This window comes from Ornithorhynchus anatinus, chromosome 4 (assembly GCF_004115215.2).
Source record: "Ornithorhynchus anatinus isolate Pmale09 chromosome 4, mOrnAna1.pri.v4, whole genome shotgun sequence".
Classification (NCBI taxonomy): Eukaryota; Metazoa; Chordata; class Mammalia; order Monotremata; family Ornithorhynchidae; genus Ornithorhynchus; species Ornithorhynchus anatinus.
Genome location: NC_041731.1, coordinates 111,794,563 through 111,815,238, shown reverse-complemented (window position 1 = coordinate 111,815,238; position 20,676 = coordinate 111,794,563). Strand labels below are relative to the sequence as shown.

At 42.2% G+C, this 20,676-nt stretch overlaps 1 protein-coding gene across 3 annotated transcripts in view; it reads left to right on the top strand.

Moving 5' to 3' along the window:
- ST6GALNAC3 (ST6 N-acetylgalactosaminide alpha-2,6-sialyltransferase 3) overlaps nt 1–20,676 on the top strand; it is a 569,867-nt gene that overhangs the window by 212,928 nt on the left and 336,263 nt on the right. For all 3 annotated transcript variants that reach the window (XM_029063900.2, XM_029063899.1, XM_029063903.2), the window contains exon 2: nt 15,476–15,670. In XM_029063900.2, the coding sequence (XP_028919733.1) occupies nt 15,476–15,670 (195 nt within the window). The remainder of the gene's footprint in view (nt 1–15,475; nt 15,671–20,676) is intronic.

Here is a 20,676-nt window from a genome sequence, read left to right as displayed (position 1 = left end):
CTAAAACAGGGGTTAGGCACATATGCGTGCACGCGCACACACACACACACACACGCATAGAAGACAACACAACACCTATAGTTACCAATACAACTGGTTTGCCCCAAGTCTTGGTGAAGATAATAGTTTCAAAGAGTTGGACTGCCCTCAGCTCATCGTCATCCTGGTTTTCCCTAAGCCTTGGGGAAGATGATCCCATGATGGAGGAGTTTCAAGGAGTAGGCTGCCCGCAACTGTAGGTGTCTCCATGCATGGCTTAGGTGGTTCCACGTCCGGCCGGCAAACTGGACAAAAGGGGCCAGTTCTTTCCCCCTTCTATCATTGTTCTTGCAGGATTGCAGCAGGGGGGCTGCTCAGGATTGCCTGCTGTCTTCTGCTCCTTAGCTCGTTACCAGGTAAACCAGAGAGGAAGACAGCCCCTCCCCAAGGGCTTATCCCCCACCGTGGGTATAACTCCACCCAGCAGTTTCTTTTCCTGCCCAGCAGAGCAGTTTAGACCCTCCTTAAGCCCTCAGCAAGACAATTCAGTTCAGCTCCTCAAAATCCCTCAGAGAGATAATATAGTTTCTCCTCTAAATCGTCCTTTGGCCTTGTTGCTCCCGGAGTCAAATAAGACAAGATGGAATCACTTTTGTCATGTTGTTCCTGGGGTCAAATAATACAAAATGGAGTCACTCTAACTTACCACAAAAACCACTTCCGTATTTTTACCAAGAAAACTTTATGGATACACTACTGGAATGATTGCAGATGGAGGTGGGGCGTTCTGGGAGACATGTGTCCATGGTGTCGCTATGGGTCGGAGATGACTCGACAGCATAAGGCAAGACAAGACCCAAATCTTCTAGGGCTTGGAGGGGGGATGAATAGAGGGAGTAAGTCAGGATGATGCAGAAGGAAATGGGAGAATAGAAAAGGAGGCCTTAGTCAGGGAAGGCCCAGCTTTGAAGTGGGGGAGAGTAATTCTGTCCTGCCTCCTCCTTTAGGCTTGTAAGACCAGGAGTCTCCTGGCCAGGCAACAAGCCTTCCTGGAAACTCAATGGGAGCTCAGGGTGTTTCTCTCTCCTGGTGGGTCTCCCTGGAAGGAAAGCCTTGGGCCTGGCTACCTCGGATCGAAGCGGATGAAGGAGCTCCGTCAAACCCCCTTGGAGAACAGGGTTTTTGTTCACCTGTTAAAACACATGCCCAGGGTGTGTGGTAATTGAGATCATTTACTTGTTTTCCCAAACACCTCCCAGTATCCTTGAGATGGGTTTTAAAGGCAGCGAATGTACTTTGCTCTTTTGGAGTCTCACAAAAGGCTTTTGCTTCCATAGTAATTGAATTGAAAAGGCAATAAGAAGCGATGTATTTGAGAGTATTCAGCACTGCCACCTTGCAGGGGAATAAACCACCTCGCTATTTCCAGAACCTGGGGGGTATAAAAAAAAATCACGATTCCCAACTAGGAGATATTGAATGCATTTGCCGTTGTTTTGCTTGCGTGGTCTCCTCTGTCGACAAGGAAATTTTTGCAGAGAAAAGCTGCCCCATTTTGCTGAGCTGTACATCTATTTCCTTTTGCAGAGAATGATTCAACTAAAACAGAAGCAAGGCCTAATTTGCAAAATATCACCTAAAAATAACATAATTTATAAAGAGGTTGATATATGGTAGGTATACAGGCCAACTCTTGTGCTCGGCAAAAAAATGATAAAAGTCTGCAAAATTTTGTATCCTGAAATGAATATATTCCTCAGAGCTATGAAGTTTGTTAATTTGGGAAATAGTAACGTAACAGATGAACACATAAGTGCAGAATGCAAAACTAGTGACGGGGGTCAAAAAGCAGGGAGTGAGGGGTGTGTGAAGCCAAGAGAGGCAGGGAAGAGGTGGAAAGGAAAGAAATGGGAAATGGAAGAAAGAGGAAGGAGACTAAAGGGAAAGAAGAAAAATGGCAAAAGGAAAGGGGAAATGGAGCTCCACACCCGCATCCTCGCAGCTTGGAACCTAGGATCCGTGGAGCCGCATGACTGGAGCCTGTAGCATCCAAAAGAAGCTCCTCCCTATTAACTTCGTGACACTCAATCTACCTCTTACCTCACCTCACTGATTTAATCCTACAACTCATTCAGAGCACTTCATTCCTCTAACGCTAACCTACATGTTATACTTCAGTCTCATCTTTCTCCTTGCCAGGTCCTTGCCCAGCTATACCTTCTGGCCTGGAACACCCTGTCCCTTTATATCTGAGCAACCACCAATCCGTCCACCTTAAACATCCTATTAAAATCACATCTCCAAGAGGCCTTCCCTGACTTAGTCCTCATTTTCCCTTCCCTTCTACATTGCCTATGCACTTAGATATTCACCCCACTCCCAGCACCACAGCACTTTATCCTTATACTCTACCACTTCCACTGACTATAATTTATTTAATGTCTATCTCTCCCTCTAGACTGTAAACTCTTAATGAGCAAAGAGTGTAATACTGACTCTGTTGTCTTCTACTCTCCACACCGTAAGAGCTCAGTGAATATCATGGGTGACTTCACCATCACTAGCATCATCTTCTACTAAGAAGGCCAAGTTTACATTTAAATAATGGAACAAGGGTCTGTGCTCCCCACTAGACTGAAAACTCCTTGAGGGCAGGGAATCAGGGAATCTAACTGGATTAGGCGCTACCTGAATGCCAAGCCCTGTACTAAGCACTTGGAGTAGATACAAAATAATCAGGTCAGACACTGTCCCTGTCTCACTCTGGGTTCACAGTCTAAATAGGAGGGAGAACAGGTAATGAATCTCCAACTTGCTAATGAGGAAACTGACACAGAAATTCTAAGTGGGTTGTCCAAGGTCATGCAACAGTCAAATGGCAAACCCGAATTAGAACCCAAGTCTCCTGACTCCCAGCCCTGTGCTCTTTCCACTACTCTAAGCTGCTTCTCTCTTAGAAATGTTTTCTTGAGAAAATGAAAAGATGGGCCTCTGAGTGTTTCCTTGGCAATGATGACTGAATAAATATTAAGGTTTATATTTTCATTTTGGAATCTACATTGTCTAACTAAAAGCAAATTTTCCCTTATTCTCCCAAGAGTATTTTCAGCTGAAAATCTTTACCTTCCTTGGATTCATTTACAACAATTTTGGATAAAATTGAGATTCCATGAGAAAGAATTTCTGTGGGTATTTAAGAGATACAGTTACCAGTAAAAACATGTTAGAATTTAGAAACCAGGTTTCAGTTGAATAATTTAGTTTAACCCTCTGATTCCCCCCAAAGCCCTTTACATAACCTTCAACTCAACCACCTCACGTGACTGAAAAAACATGAAAGAATTGCTATCAGCCTCAGCGTTAAAAAATCAAAACCAAGATAAAATCTTCTTCGCGAAAAACTTTTCCTTTGCAGCTACAAAATATCTGCAATCAGGTGGGAAGCTCAGTAAGTGGCAGCAACTATCTGCCAAGCTGAAAGATCACAGATTCTCACCCCATTTCTATTTCTATTACATAGAAGCTGGCTTGAGCTGCTGTGTGTGTCTGAAGTCATGCCTGACTTTCTGATAAGAAACGGGCATCAGTCCAGAACCCAAAGCAGCACGCAGTAGCTCTTCACAATGGAGTGGGTGCATGCTCACGGACACACACACTCTCTCTTTCTCTGTCTCTCTCTCCCTCCTCCCTCACACATAGACTCACACACACACACACACACACACACACACGCACACATTCTCCCCATCTCGAACATGCATGCTCTCACACACACACTCTCCCTCCCAAACACACACTCTTACACACTCTCCTCCCCGACCCCTACACACTCATATACACAGTTCAGATTAGGGTGTGGCACAGATCACAAATTAATTCTAGGTTGGGACAGAACCCACCCATAATCAGGTTAAAACTGATTTTGCAAGAATATATCACGAGATCAATTGAAGGGGATCTAGAAGTGTCAGTTTTGAGACACTGAATGATCTGATGCCAGGAAATCAAAATAGCTAGCGATCCCATTTAACCAATCAGTGGTCATAAATTGATAAAAAGAATAAAAATATGGATCCTACCACAAAATCAGAAAAACATGAATACATAAATCAAAATTTGATGCTAGGGGCAATTGATGATATAATGGAGAAGGAGATGATTATTGAGGGAATGCCTCAAGAGGAGGAGGTGACCTTTTATGAGAATTTAAAAACACAGGCTGGCTTCAGCTTGGCCTAATGGAAAAAGCATGGGCTCGGGAGCCAGAGGACCTGTGTTGTAATCTTGACTCTGCTACTTGCCTGCTGTTTAACCTTAGGCAAGCCTCTTCGCTTCTTTGGACCTCAGTTTCATCACTGATGAAATGAAGATCACATGTCTGTTCTCCCTCCAGTTTAGACTGTGGACACCATGTGGAGGGACTGTATTCATTCGATTAGATTGTAAGCCCGTCAATGGGCAGGGATTGTCTCTGTCTGTTGCCGAGTTGTACATGCCAAGCACTTAGTACAGTGCTTTGCACATAGTAAGTGCTCAATAAATACTATTGAATGAACTCTGTTCATGTTGTGTCTACCCCAGCTCTTAGTACAGAAAATGATTAACAAATATCACAATTATTATTATTATTATTATTATCAGTAGATGGTTACTGGATTGAGATGACTGTCTCAGGGTACACATTAGGAGGGTGCTAATCAAGAGGTGGTGGGAGTTAAACCTTTGAATCAGAAGCAGAGCCAGTTTGAATAGGGACCAGGAAAAGGACCCCAACGGCTCTGGAGTGGGAGAGAAAGGGGTTCGAAACCCCATCCCTCAAGGTGGATCTAGATATGGAAGTTCAGATGGACTTCCATATGCTGTCATCCCAATTAATGACATCTATTGGGCAGACACTGTGTGCCAAACAAGAAAAGTGGAGGCTGGTGAGTTCTAATCCTGGCTTCTTCACTTATCTGCTGTGTGACCTTGGGCAGGTCACTTAACTTCTCTGTGCCTCAGTTACCTAATCTGTAAAATGGGGATTATGATTGTAAGCTCTGTCTGGGACATGGATTGTGTCCAACATAATTAGCTTCTATCTACTCCAGCGCTTAGTACAGTGTCTTGTAAATAGTAAGCACTTAGCAAATGCCGTAAAAAATGGAGCTAAGGCTTGTCCCCATACTGGGCTTTTGCTCCATGAGGGCAGACCTAAATATATCATTCTGCAATGGAATACTGATGGCCAATGTGAGGGACATCCAGGTTCCTGAGAAGGAAGCTTAGTACAATATATAGAAGTTGTAAATAATTTAATTGCATGTATAGATTTACATGTCCTTCATATTTGAAGATGGCAGAACTGACGAAGAAACACAGATGTGGCTGAGAAAATGGATGCATGGCCATAAAAACACGTGGTGGACCGGGGATTAGAACCCAGGTCCTCTGATTCCCAGGCTCATGCTCTTTCCACTAAGCCACACTGCTTCTCCCTGTTTTCCCTCCAACTTAAGACTGTGAACCCTCTGTGGGATCTGATTATCTTGTATATACCCCAGTACTTAATACAGTGCATGGCATATAGTAAGGATTTACCAAATACCACCATCATCATCACCATCATGAATATATAGAGAGGAAAGAAGGGAAATTTTCTCTGATAATAGCATTCTGCCTATAGAATGGGAGTCCATTCAACACGGACCACTAGATTGTAAACTCTTCTGTGTATTTTTTTTAAAATGTTTGCTCCTAAGCAGTCAATATGGTGTCCTGTACACAGTAGGAACACAACAGTGTGATGATGATATCAGTGCTGGTTGCTCTGTGCTAACTGATCACCTGATGAGAGATGGAATGAAAAAAAGTTTAGATTCAGGGCAATATCCTATATGTGTGTGTGTAAGTGTATGTATGTGTATTTTTTGGCAAATGAATCTTCTTGGAAGTCCCAGCAAGAAGCTTTTAGAACTCACTCCTCACCAAAACACAGTTTAGGGAAGCTTAGTTCTTGTCTCCCCTCTTTTGGTCTGAATAGTCTGAATCCTTCACTGATTTCCTTTAAGGAGAGCTTCAGCATAATGGGGTAAAGTAAACAGTGAAAAAAGGGAACTTTCCATTTCAAGCCAGGATTTCATCATAGTTCAAACCTTGTTCTGAATAGAAACTTTGCACTCTCTTTTTACAGATCCATTAACAATACCATCCACTTATGCTTAGAATATAGTATCTTCAGAATAATGCTTAATTCCATTTTGTGTTTCTGAAGGACTTTTCATTCTCAGGCATTAGTGATGGAAAGTAGCATTACAGCAAAATGGTAAAGAGTTAAAAATACAAAATGAAATAAAACTGGTTTTACGCAGTGCACAAAATGAAACTAACTCAATATGTGTAGCCATTATTGTTTTCAATTGGTATTTTACTCTTGTAAAAAATCAAATCAACTCTGAAAACTCATACCAGTCCTCTAATAAAACAAGTGCAATATACAGGCATATTAAAAAGTGAATATGTTTTTCATTTCAGTCCTAGAAATTGACACCCAAGAAAGTTCAATATTGCCCCCATTACACTATCTTATAAATTCACGATTCTCCCGTTAACCTCTTTAGGGTGGGGATAACAATCTGTACGTACTGCAGGACTCATGGCTTTCTCACAAAAAAATGACTTCTGTAGTATTTCTGGGCAGAGAAGCAGCGTGGCCTAAGGGAAAAAGCTTGGGCCGAGGAGTCAGAAGACCTGGGTTCTAATCCCAGCTTCTCCTTTTGTCTTCTTTGTGACCTTGGGCAAGTCAGTTAACTTCTCTGGGCCTCAGTTGCCTCATCTGTCAAATGGGGAATAAGGCTATGAACCCCATGAGGGAAGGGGGCTGTGTCCAATCTGATTAGTTTGTATCTATCCCAGTGCTTAGTACATTGTTGGGTACACAGTAAGCACTTAAATATTATTATTGTTAATAATAATTATGAGAGATTCAGATGGGGAATCTTCAGCTTTGCTTTTCACTGAACTTTGTATTGGCTTTGGAAAAAGACATAATTTTTACTTAGGAAACTCTGAAAAATACCCTACCAATTCTGGAAATGGTCTGTTTAGAAAACAGATGGGAAGGAGGTGGCTTGAAGTCAAGGGAAGAGCTAGGTAAAGAGGAAGGTATGGGTGGGAGTCAGAGAACGTGGGTTCTAATCCTAGCTTTGCCACTTGTCTGCTATGTGACTTTGGGCAAGTCACCTAACTTCTTTGTGCCTCAGTTACCTCATCTGTAAAATGGGGATTAAAATTGTGAGCCCAATTTAACAGGGACAGTGCTCCCTTCTGCATCATCTATGCACTGGGATTTGTGACCTTTGGGCAATTCATATTCCACCCATCCTCAGCCCCACAGCACTAATGTTCTGTAATGTAATGTGTAATGTTAATGTTCTATACAATATATGTTATAAATTATTTATATTAATGTCCATCTCCCCCTCTAGACTGTAAGTTCACTGTGGGTGGAGAATGTGTCTACCAAGTCTGTTACATTATACTCCCCCAAGTGCTTAGTACAGTGCTTTATCTGCAGTAAGGGCTCAATGAATACTATTGCTTGATTTCCACAAAAAGGTCCCAGCATCCCTGAAAAATGCCCTGGTACAGCCATCCTGGGATCATTGCCTTCATTGTTTTCAATAGCTTATTTGCATTCCAGTCTTGGCAACATGATCCATTATACCGGTTCTCATGGATTTTGATTTATATCCTGGATAGGATCACTGGAATCATCAGAGAGGATGAACCGAAGGGGAATTGCATCCATATTGAAGAGAAAGGATTTTTAAAAAGCATGAGAAAAAAATATGAAAGTCAGCAGTCCACCCGGTAGACTGATGACCAAACTATTACCTTAGTTTACCTGTCTAGATTCCGTAGAAAAATATTTTCAGTTTATCTCTAGCAGGTACTTTTTTTTTTTACCTTGGTGAAGAGCTATCATGACTCTTTGAACAATGCTTAAAAAACCCATTTGCCACTGTATATAAATAAGGTAATTTTCCAGCAACTGACTGATAGATTAGTGTCCAGTTCAGTAGTTAAAGGACTAAAAGCAAATGAAAATTAATAAAGCTTGCAAGTTCTCCAGCTAATATCTCGAAAATGCAACTAACCTCAATGGATTGTCATAGTCTCAGTAGGCAAGGAGTTGAAGATAGCTATCTTTTCTGTAAAATCTCAGGTGTTTTAAATTATTTACTAAATTTAAAGAGCAACTGGAATGCCACATGGTCTATGTAAATTTCAATAGCAAAAAGGGATTAGATTCTAAATGTCTGAGCCATTAAAGACCTAGTCATTCGTACCTGAAGTATAGCACAAAGAAGGTAAAAAAAATTCCATTATTGTAATTCTTTTGGTTTTAGCAGTAGCTCAGCACCATTCCTGTTGACCATTACCTTATATTGGTATGTTGATCCAGCGTTTTTAATTTACTTGACATATTCACAAATGAACAGTTTGAGTTTCTTCTCAATCTAGTTATGATATTAATTATCTCTGTGCATACATAAATGTGTAAATAAACACTGTTGAGGTAAATCATAAACATCAGTAAAGTTGATGGAAAAGATTTGCTCTGTAGTAAATGGTCATCAAAGGCAAAGTGAAATGGAGAACTGGTAGTGTTATAATTGCTATTGATGAGTGCTCACTATGTACCAAGTGCTATACTAAGCCCTGGGTTATATATAATATCATCAGGTCCCATGTGGCTCTCAGAGAACAGTTATTGAATCTCCATTTTGCAGTTGTGGGAACTGAGACACAGAGAAGTTGTTATTTGCAGAGAAGTTAAGAGAAGCAGCGTGGCTTAGTGGAAAGAGCATGGGCTTGGGAGTCAGAGGTCATGGGTTCTAATCCCGGCTCAGCCACTTGTCAGCTGTGTGACTTTGGGCAAGTCACTTAACTTCTCTCTGCCTCAGTTACCTCATCTGTAAAATGGGGATGAAGACTGTGAGCCCCACGTGGGATAGCCTGATTACCTTGTATTTACCCCAGGGCTTAGAACAAGTACTCATCCACTCAACTGGATATATCTTCACTACCCTATTTATTTTGTTAATGAGATGTACATCACCTTGATTCTATTTATTTGCTATTGTTTTAATGAGATGTTCTTCCCCTTGATTCTATTTATTGCCATTGTTCTTGTCTGTCTATCTCCCCCGATTAGACTGGAAGCCCGTTAAAGGGCAGGGACTGTCTCTGTTACCGATTTGTACATTCCAAGTGCATAGTACAGTGCTCTGCACATAGTAAGTGCTCAATAAATACTATTGAATGAATGAATGAATGAACAATGTTAGGCACATAGTAAGGGCTTAACAAATTCCATCATCATCATCATTTGCCCAGGGTCACACAGCAGGTAAATGGCAGAATCACGATTAGAACCCAGGTCCTCTGCTTCTTAGGCCCATGCTCTTTCCACTTAAGCCACTCTGCTTCTACAGGGATAAAGATCATTCAGATCCCAGAGATTGAGGAAAAAGATAGTCCTGATGTTCTATTTGATTACATTGATTAGACTCTACAAGTATTTGAACCCCAGCCAATGGGTTAATTCTAATGAAAAGATAGTAAAGAAAGTAGGAGACCAAGTCTTGAAAACGGGCATTTTCTTTAAAGCCTTACCCAGTTAGTATCAGAGTTGTATGAAGCCCCTCAGAGCAGTTGTAATGTCAGACCTTCTATTATGACTGTCAGACCTGCCCCAGGCATCACAGCTAGTTTCTTGGACAGGTCTACCAACATCACCTACAGTCTGTATCCTATATTAAGTGGCAAAACTGGACCACAAACAAGGATAATGTGGACTGCAGCAATACTACCCACCGGGGATAAAACTCAATTGCCTCAACTTTTTAAGGTGGGACCTTGTGAGTCGAATGGATGGTGAATGGGAAAGGGAAGGTGACCGAGGAGAACTCTAGACTGTAAACTCATTAAAGGCAGGGAATGTGTCTGCTAATTCTGTGGTAGTGTACTCTCCCAAGTGCTTACTTCAGCATTCTACACGTTGTAAGTGCTCCATAAATACTGTTGATTGATTGATTGAATGAGAACACTATAAAGAAGGGGGGCTAAGGAATACTTTAAAAATACAATGAATGAGGTAAATCTCCAAGGATGTACCTGAGATGGGATTCCACCCCAACCGACAGTTAGACCTCCCTGGTGTGCTTTCATTGGGGTAGGTATGGACTTTTGAGGTGGGGCTTTAGAAAGTTCACAGTACCAAGAGGCAGAACTGAACTTTAGTGCATAGACCAGCACATGGAAGAAAGGAACAGCACAACCAGAGACAATTTTGACATGTGCACAATGTAAAAGAGAGTCAGTTATGCAATAACACTTTTCAACCATACCTGCTTATAGGTTAAACCTCCCAGTTCAGTGTGTCATTTTAGAACAATGCAAACAGCAACCCTACTAAGAGAATTTCTGGAATTGAAAGCAGCTGAACTAATGGCAATATCTAGTTTTTCAAATAAGCAATGTTTGAAGTTTCCTTACCCTCAAATAACTTTTCAGAAAGTGATTTGGCAAGAGTATGATTAAGAAACTAAGGAATGTTCTTGCCGAAGCCACCAGTTTATTTCCTCCATTGAGGAAATGGATTATGCGCTGACACAGGGCATTGGAACTGAAAAGTTTTCTTAACGCGAGGCTTTGCAGGGACAGAATCCTCACATGATAAGAAAACTGGTGTTTTGGAATTTGATATTATTTTCCAAAAATTATATTTGTCTAGAATATGAATAATTATGTTTATAATGGACAAATAGAGGTTCACTACCACTGAATTCAACTTCCCTCCCTTCTCTCATCAAATGTTTTGGAAACTTCTTTCCGGAAGACTTTCCTGCCTAAGAATGAGGAGATTTTCTGCCCATCCCGACTCCATTTAAAATCATTCCAACCTCATTCTCTCCCCCCAAACCCTTTGATTAATACTAATTATAAGAGATTTATTTATTGGAAGGATTGTGTCTCATTGGTTCTATTACCCTTTTAGTCGATGAAAAGCAGCATGGCTCAGTGGAAAGAGCCCGGGCTTTGGAGTCAGAGGTCATGGGTTCGAATCCCAGCTCTGCCACTTGTCAGCTGTGTGACTGTGGGCAACTCACTTAACTTCTCTGTGCCTCAGTTACCTCATCTGTAAAATAGGATTAAGACTGTAAGCCCCACGTGGGACAACCTGATTCCCCTGTGTCTACCCCAGCGCTTAGAACAGTGCTCTGCACATAGTAAGCGCTTAACAAATACCAACATTATTATTAGTATATTTGACCACACAGGTGTTGTGTTCAAGTGTACAGTCTGTGAAGCCATTTCCTGCCATGACACCTGTGTGCCCTCATCATTGCTATCGGCCCTTATTAATTCCTCATGATTTGGAAGTGTAATTCCTTTGGGCTAGAAGAGAATTTGAGCTCAGCTTGCAGAACAGGAATCATAACCCTGCAGTAGCTTTGTATCGTTTCCTGAAGATGCCTTTAAGAAAAGACAGAGGTCCAAGCCATGAAATGGGAGTAGTTAGGTGCCTGATATTAGTAAGGAGAACACCACGCACCCTCAAAATAAGATTCTAAACAAAATGGAGTGGGAAAATGAATCTATTCTATCCAGGGCCCCCTCTGTACTTGCTTTCGCCTTCTTGTATTTACCTTTGTTTTGGTATTAGTAGGAGCCTTGGATCAGAAAGATAAAGGTTTCAGAGCTGTCATTTTAATTCAGTTTTGAAGTTTCCCACAAGACAACAATTTATTTTCTGTCATGTATACATCATTTAAGTGCTGAACAATCTGCCACAAATAGATTCTGTAAGGTGTTCCAAGTATTGGTATCAAAACTCTACTTACGCTTGAGAAATTAGGAAATCCAGAAGACCATATTTAAATGTAATTAGCCATAACTTCATCAAAGCAATGTGTGTTTTGGGGTACAAACACAGTCATCTAAAGGGAGTAAATGGACCTTGCTTTGATTTGGGTTCCATGCCAAGCATAATAATAGCACTTATTATTGTATGTCAGGCACCCCAAGTTCCCAGGTCATTACAGTATTTGTTAAGTTTTTCATTTGAAATGTCATAATCTTGTGGTCATAATGGATTGTACAGAAAAAAATTCTCAGAATTGTTTTTCATGATTAAAAAGCTAAATGAAAGGTTGTGGTGCTTTGAGGTTGAAGAAATCAACATGTATAGGTCATGGAGACTCGATTTGGAAAATCAGTGAGCTTCCACAGCATGGATGATTCCTAAAGGACTTGCATAGCCCCATTTTGAAGGTGAAAGTGTTGGTGGGCAATGATTCATAAGACACTGCAGGTCTTCACCTTAGAGACTGGTTGAAAATCAGACATAAACAATATTAGATGGAACCTCCCTGAGGTAAGGACAGGTTTTAAAGTACTAAAATGGAGAAGCCTGGAGGATCAGAAAACAGGTCAAAGCAGTGATGCAGCAGGTGGTATTAAACCACCTCCTCTTACCTCTCTGGCCGGTCATTCTCGGTCTCCTTCGCTGGAGCCTCCTCCCCCTCCCATCCTTTAACTGTTGGAGTTCCTCAAGGGTCAGTTCTTGGCCCTCTTCTGTTCTCCATTTACACTCACTCCCTCGGTGAACGCATTCGCTCTCACGGCTTTGACTACCATCTCTACGCAGATGACACGCAGATCTACATCTCTGCCCCTGTCCTCTCCCCCTCCCTTCAGGCTCGCATCTCCTCCTGCCTCCGGGACGTCTCCACCTGGATGTCGGCCCGCCACCTAAAACTCAACATGAGCAAGACTGAGCTCCTCATCTTCCCTCCCAAACCCGGTCCTCTCCCAGACTTCTCTATCACCATGGATGGCATGACCATCCTTCCCGTCTCTCAGGCCCGCAATCTCGGTGTCATCCTTGACTCGTCTCTCTCGTTCACCCCACACATCCTATCCGTTACCAAGACCTGCCGGTTTCACCTCTACAATATCGCCAAGATCCGCCCTTTCCTCTCCACCCAAATGGCTACCTTACTGTTACAGGCTCTCGTTATATCCCGGGTAGACTACTGTGTCAGCCTTCTCTCTGACCTCCCTTCCTCCTCTCTCGCCCCGCTCCAGTGTATTCTTCACTCCGCTGCCCGGCTCATCTTCCTGCAGAAACGATCTGGGCATGTCACTCCCCTTCTTAAACAACTCCAGTGGTTGCCTGTCAACCTCCGCTCCAAACAAAAACTCCTCACTCTAGGCTTCAAGGCTCTCCATCACCTTGCCCCTTCCTACCTCTCCTCCCTTCTCTCTTTCTACCGCCCACCCCGCACGCTCCGCTCCTCTGCCGCCCACCTCCTCACCGTCCCTCGGTCTCACCTATCCCGCCGTCGACCCCCGGGTCACGTCCTCCCGCGGTCCTGGAACACCCTCCCTCCTCACCTCCGCCAAACTGATTCTCTTTCCCTCTTCAAAACCCTACTTAAAACTCACCTCCTCCAAGAGGCGTTCCCAGACTGAGCTCCTCTTCCCCCTCTACTCCCTCTGCCATCCCCCCTTTACCTCTCCGCAGCTAAACCCTCTTTTTCCCCTTTTCCCTCTGCTCCTCCACCTCTCCCTTCCCATCCCCATAGCACTATACTCGTCCGCTCAACTGTATATATTTTCGTTACCCTATTTATTTTGTTAATGAATTGTACATCGCCTTGATTCTATTTAGTTGCCATTGTTTTTACGAGATGTTCTTCCCCTTGACTCTATTTATTGCCATTGTTCTTGTCTGTGCGTCTCCCCCGATTAGACTGTAAGCCTGTCAAACGGCAGGGACTGTCTCTATCTGTTGCCGACTTGTTCATCCCAAGCGCTTAGTACAGTGCTCTGCACATAGTAAGTGCTCAATAAATACTATTGAATGAATGAATGAATGAATGAATGAATAAACCAGGTTAGCCTGCTGTTTTCTAGGTCATTTGGATGCCCTTTATGGGAAGAAGCCCAAGTCCTTTTTATTTCTTTCATCAATCAAACGTTCATATTTATTGAGCACTTACTATGTGCCGAGCACTGTACTAAAGCACTTGGGAGATTACAATATAAAAGAGTAGGTAGACATGTTCCCTGTCCACAATGGGTTTACAATCTAGAGGGCTCTGAACTCCATTCAGCCACACTGGAAATAGGGAGACGCCCAGCTGAAGCTGTTGATCTGAAACAGTTACTATGCCATGGATACCAAATCACTTTTCCATTACTCATTTCTTAATAAGATCTCTCAAAGAGGAGAAGTTATTGGTTCTTTTGAAGAACAGAAGTCATTGTTTCTTTAGAAGTCATGGTTTAAGGAAGTTTGTTGGAAAAGGAAAGTCAATCCCTTCTGTCGAGTCTAAGATCCCCACCACCATGCTGGGGAGGTTGGGGTGGTTTGCTGAACTGGTCTATCCTGAAATGGTGAAAAATCTGAGAAGTAGTGTGGTCTAGTGGAAAGAACAGGGGGGCTGGGAGTCAGGAGATCTGTGCCCTGATCTTGACTCCACCACTTTCCTGCAGAGTGCATTTGGGAAAGTCACTTCTATCTGCCTCGGTTTTGGTAACGTGGGGTTTGCATATCTGTTCTTCAAACTTCTTAGACTGTGAGTCACAAGTGGAACAAGGACTGTGTCTGACTTGATTATCTTGTAGCTACCCTACCATTTAGTACAGTGCTTGGCACATAGTAAGCTCTTAACAAATATTATTATTATTATTAGTAACTATTCCATCTAACCAATGGCCAAGTTATGTTATATCTATCTATATCTAAATATGTTTTTGCATATACATATATGGATATTTTAATGGCTTCTTTAATAGTAAACGCTGAGCCATGTAATAATAATAATGTTGGCATTTGTTAAGCACTTACTAGGTGCAGAGCACTGTTCTAAGCGCTGGGGTAGAGATACAGGGTGATCAGGTTGTCCCACGTGGGCTCACAGTTTTAATCCCCATTTTACAGATGAGGTCACTGAGGCACAGAGAAGTGAAGTGACTTGCCCACAGTCACACAGCTGACAAGTGGCAGAGCTGGGATTTGAACCCATGACCTCTGACTCCCAAGCCCGTGCTCTTTCCACTGAGCCATGCTGCTTAGGGACGTTACTAAGCATTGGGATAGATACAATTAATTAGTTAGACACAATCCATGTCGTACATGGGGTGCTCAGTCTTTAACTCCATTTTACAGATGAGGTAACCAAGGCACAGAGATATGAAATGACTTGCCCAAGGTCACACAGAAGACAAGTGGCTGAGCTGGAATTAGAGCACAGATCCTTATGACATTAAAGCCCATGCTGTACCCACTAAGTCAAGCAGGTTGTCAGTATTCTTTCCAGCAGTTGGGATATAACTTTGCACTTTGTAAGCACTTAATAAAATATTATTGATTAATTGTTTGAGGTCCTGAAACCGTGTGAGAGTTCACCAATTTTTCCTCCCTTTTCTTTCGTTTCAGAAGAAGTCCATGATTGTTGTGATTTTTGTAGCAGCATTTCTCTTCCTGCTGATTTTTCACCTTATAAATGAAGTGAATTTCCCTTTGCTACTAAACTGCTTTGGACAATCTGGTGCTAAATGGATTCCGTTCTCTTACACACTCAGGAAGCCTCTCAGAACTCACTATGGATACATAAATGTGAAAACACAAGAGGTAAGAATTAACAACAATAACAACAATTATGGTACTTGTTAAGCGCTTCCTATGGGCCAAGCACTGTTCTGAGTGCAGGGGTAGATTCAGTGTAGACAGTCCCTGTCCCACATAGGGCTCACACTCTCAATCACACTTCTCACTCTAGGCTTCAAGGCTCTCCATCACCTTGCCTCCTCCTACCTTTCCTCCCTTCTCTCTTTCTACTGCCCACCCTGCACGCTCCGCTCCTCTGCCGCCCACCTCCTCACTGTCCCCCGTTCTCGCTTATCCCATCGCTGACCCCCGGCCCACATCCTTCCGCTGTCCTGGAATGCCCTCCCTCCTCACCTCCAACAAACTAATTCTCTTCCCCACTTCAAAGCCCCACTGAGAGCTCACTTCCTCCAAGAGGCCTTCCCAGACTGAGCTTCCACCTTTTCCCTCTGCTCCTTCTGCTGCCTCTCTACCCCTGCTTCACCTCCCCTCAGCTAAGTCCCCTTTCCCCCTCTTTCCCTCTGCTCCTCCCCTTCTCCCTTCCCGTTCCCTCAGCACTGTGCTCGTCCGCTCATTTGTATATATTTTTATTACCGTATTTATTTTGTTAATGAGATGTACATCCCCTTGATTCTATTTATTGCTATTGTTTTTGTCTGTCTCCCCTGCTTAGACTGTAAGCCCATCAATGGGCAGGGGACTGTGTCTATCTGTTGCTGTTTTGTACATTTCAAGCACTTAGTACAGTGCTGTGCACATAGTAAGTGCTCAATAAATACTATTGAATGAATGAATCCCTATTTTACAGATGTGGTAACTGAGGCCCAGAAAAGCAAAGTGACTTACCCAAGGTCACGTAGTAGACATACGGCAGAGACAGCATTAGAATCCATTATCTTCTGAATCACAGGCCCGTGCTCTATCCTCTATGCCACACTGCTTCTCTTTTACTAGACTGTTACACGAGAAGGTTTAGGTCACATTTTGATGGAAGGAAAAAATGATTAGACATCATGAGTCCCCTTGCCCAGATACATATGATTTAACCTGGCTTGATGCCCTACTCCAGTGCTTCCTGCTCTTATGCGAAAAGCAGCATGGCTTAGTGGAAAGAGCATGACCTAGGAAGCCAGAGGTCATGAGTTCTAATCCTGGATCTGCCAATTGTCAGCTGTGTGACTTTGGGCAATAACTTTCTGTGATTCAGTTACCTCATCTGTAAAATGGGGATTAAGACTGTGAGCCCCACCTGGGACAACCTGATTACCTTGTATCTACTCCAGCGTTTAGAACAGTGCATGGCACATAATAAGCGCTTAAATACCATCATTATTATTATTATTAATGCATATACCGTTGACATGGCCACCATCAGTATCGTCAACCCTTCTTATCTGGGGAGCTTGGCCAGGTTCCACAGAATCACCTGAGGTACTTTCTTTGTGAAATTTCATGAAAGGGAAATATACTGGAGAGAGTCTCTTCATTTTCAGAAATCCCCAGGGCTGAGACTTTCAGTCACCAAGCAGATGTGAAAATTGGATTGAAACAATTTCTGTATCTGGGACAAATACCTCATTTAAATCCCGAATCAATGAAACTTCATCTTCAAAGCACATTTAGCCAAGTTGAGTGAGAGCAGGGTGAGAAAGGGAAGAAGCTCATTTTATTTTTTTTAATTTGTTTAATAATTTAATAATTTAATTTTATTTAATAATTTGTTAAGCACTTACTATATGCCAGGCACTGTATTAAGCACTGTGGTTCATACAAGCTAATCAGGTTGGACATAGTCCATGTCCTATATGGGGCTCACAGTTTTAATCCCCATTTTACAGATGAGGTAACAGAGGCACAGAGAAGTTAAGTGACTTGCCCAAGGTCACACAGCAGACAAGTGCAGAGCTAGAGTTAGAACCCAGTTCCTTCTGACTCCGCAGGCCTGTGCTCTATCCACTAGGTCATGCTGCTTCTCAATGTGGGCAGGGAACATGTCTACCAACTCTGCTATATAGTACTCTCCCAAGCGGGTAGTACTGCACTCAGTAAGCACTCAATGAATACAATTGATTGATTGATTGATTGAATTAGTGGCATTGACATCCATCCCCTAAATCTGGAGCATAAACTGCATCCATCTTAAATATGCATCCAAGCCAAAGTGTGGAGTGTAAACTCCATTAAGTTTGCCTCCACATGTGTCTGTAGAGATGCTTCAGAAAGTATTTTTCCACTTTGGGAATTTAGCATAAATTCAAGCCATTGGTAGAATAATAATGAATGATTCTAGCACTATTATTATTAATAATAATGTGTATTTATTGAGCACTTACTGTGTGCAAAGCACTGTACTAAGCGCTGGGGTAGATCCAAGTTAATTTGATTGGACCCAGCCCCCATCCCATATGGGGTTCACAGTCTCAATCCCCTTTTTCCAGTTGAAGTAACAGACCCAGAGAAGAGAAGTGATTTGCCCAAGTCACACAGCAGACAAGTGGCCGAGCAGAGATTAGAACCCGTGATCTTCTGACTCCTAGTCCCAAATTTATCCACTTCACCACCACTCTGCTTCTCTAGAATTCAAGCCATTTATAGAAATCACATCCAAGCTATTTACAGAATGATTGGTTCTCCCCTGCAGAAGGCAGTTCTAACTGGTGAGATTTTCAACTGGTAGTGCTAGGTGAAAAGTCATATATAACGAGGTGACAACATCGTGAAGATGCTACTTCTCCCCTGGGTGTGATCTGTAGGATGAAGCGCAGTAAGTGTTCAGTGTTCAGTAAATACCACTGATTGATTGTTTGGTTGATTGAGTTAAAGGGAAAGAAAGGACTGTCAAATTCATCAACCTATCTTCAAGCAGCCTCACCATTTTCAGAATCCGTTTCTGTGGATACAGGTTGGATACACTTGTTATTACAGACATACAGTTGGAGAAAAGTATAACATTTGCCAGAACACAATTTTTACTGGTCGTTCTTGATGTTTATCCTTTAGAGTGGTTTGAAAAAAATGAAATTGCTTTTATGATCCCCCCACTTCTTGAATTCGGTTAAAAAACTCATTGTTCGGTGTCCTAGAAAATTGCTGAGATGCAGACATGTGCCCTCCTCAGAAAACATTTTTTTCTCCTTTAATTTGCTCTTGTTTAAACGCTGAATACCCCAATATATTAGCAGCAGTAGTCGTAGCAGTAGCATTTACTGACTACCTACTTAGTAGATCCTGGGATATTTAAAATAACACAACCTGCCTACATGGAGATTACACTCCAGTGGGGAGACAAACATACAAATATTTGCAACTAGAGTGATCAAAAAATGAATCAATTGAGCAGGTAAACATACATGAGTGATAAGGAAGGTGTAAATAATTTCATGAGTGATAGATGCAATTGACTGAAGGGAAGTTTGTGCTAATTGCTGCAAAACTACAGTGGTCCAGATTGAAAATGAGGCGAGAGACTGAAGTACCCCATGAAAAAGAAATCAGGACAATTTTCATCTGTTTAACTTTTAAATGAATTTAGTTCCTGTCACGGTTGCTGGATTGACTCCCCTGGAGAGGAGAGTCATTCATTCCTTTAGTCGTTTAAGTTCACCCAATTGTCTTTGACGTTTTTTGTGGAGCTGATATGAAAACTGGCCTTGTTAAAACCTACCAGAAGACAAGTTTGCCTTCCCAGAAACTGCCTGTTAGTTTTTCAGAGCTCACATATGCCAGTGAGGCAGGAAGTGTTCACTCAACAGTCTGTAATCCTCACCTTGCCAAAGACCAAAGACACCCTAGATATCAATTACATTAATGATAGTTTTTCTTGCCTCCTGTTCCAAAGGGGCCAGGTGTGTGTGATGGAAGCAGAATTTAATGACAGAAATGTTATCAATTTTTCAGTGCAGCGTGTTAGCCCAAATATAAAAGCCTGCAGAGATAGGATGTTGTGGACAAGGAGCTGAGGAAACTGCTGTCTTTCTCATGTCTGGAGAAATGGTTTGCCTCTCACCACTATGGAACCATCATTTTTGAAGGTCTAAAATGAAAAGGACAGAGAGATGATGGGTAGAGGCCCATGCATCTGTGATGGCTTAGTGGTGGACCTGCCTGCAGGCAGTGGGAGAGACCACATAATAATAATGATTATTATTACTATGGCATTTGTTAAGCACTTACTATGTGCCAGGCACTGTACTAAGCACTGGGGTGGATACAAGCAAATCAGGTTGAACACAGTCCCCGTCCCGCATAGGGCTCACACTCTTATTCCCCATTTTACAGATGAGGTAACTGAAGCACAGAGAAGTGAAGTGACTTGCTTAAGGTCACATAGCATACAAGTGACAAAGCTGGGATTAGAATCCACGACCTTCTGATTCCAGCACTTAGAACAGTGCTTGATACATAGTAAGAGCTTAACAAATACTGTCATCATCATCGTCATCATCCCAGGTCCGTGCTCTATCCACTATGCCATGCTTTTTCCCCTATCATTCCAGCACCCTGCCATTCCTATAATTCTGTAAAAACTGACCCTCATTTTGGTGGCTTATAGGAAAGAGCTTGGGACTGGAAGTCTGAGGACCTGGATTCTAATCCTGGCTCTGCCGCTTCCCTGCTGTGTGACTTTAGGGAAGATACTTAACTTCCCTGTGCTTCAGTTTCCCCATTTGTAAAATAGAGATTAAATATATGTTCTCCTTACCACTTACACTATGAGCCCATGTGGGAAAAAGACTGGATATACGTTGATGCTTATTACACTGCTGGGCACAGAGTAAGTGCTTATAAAATACTATTGTCATTATTATCATCTTAAAAGCGGTAGGGAATTGCACACAGCTTGGCTTGTGAATTACCTACAATTTGATCTGTTTGTATTGTATTTACCCCAGCACTTAGCACAGTGTTTGGCACATAGTAAGAGTTTTAAAAATACCACAAATGTTATTACATTAGTAGAATTATTATTGCATAACCCAAGCCCAGTATAATTTTGAAAGTTTCATACACGTCTTACACGATCCATTTCT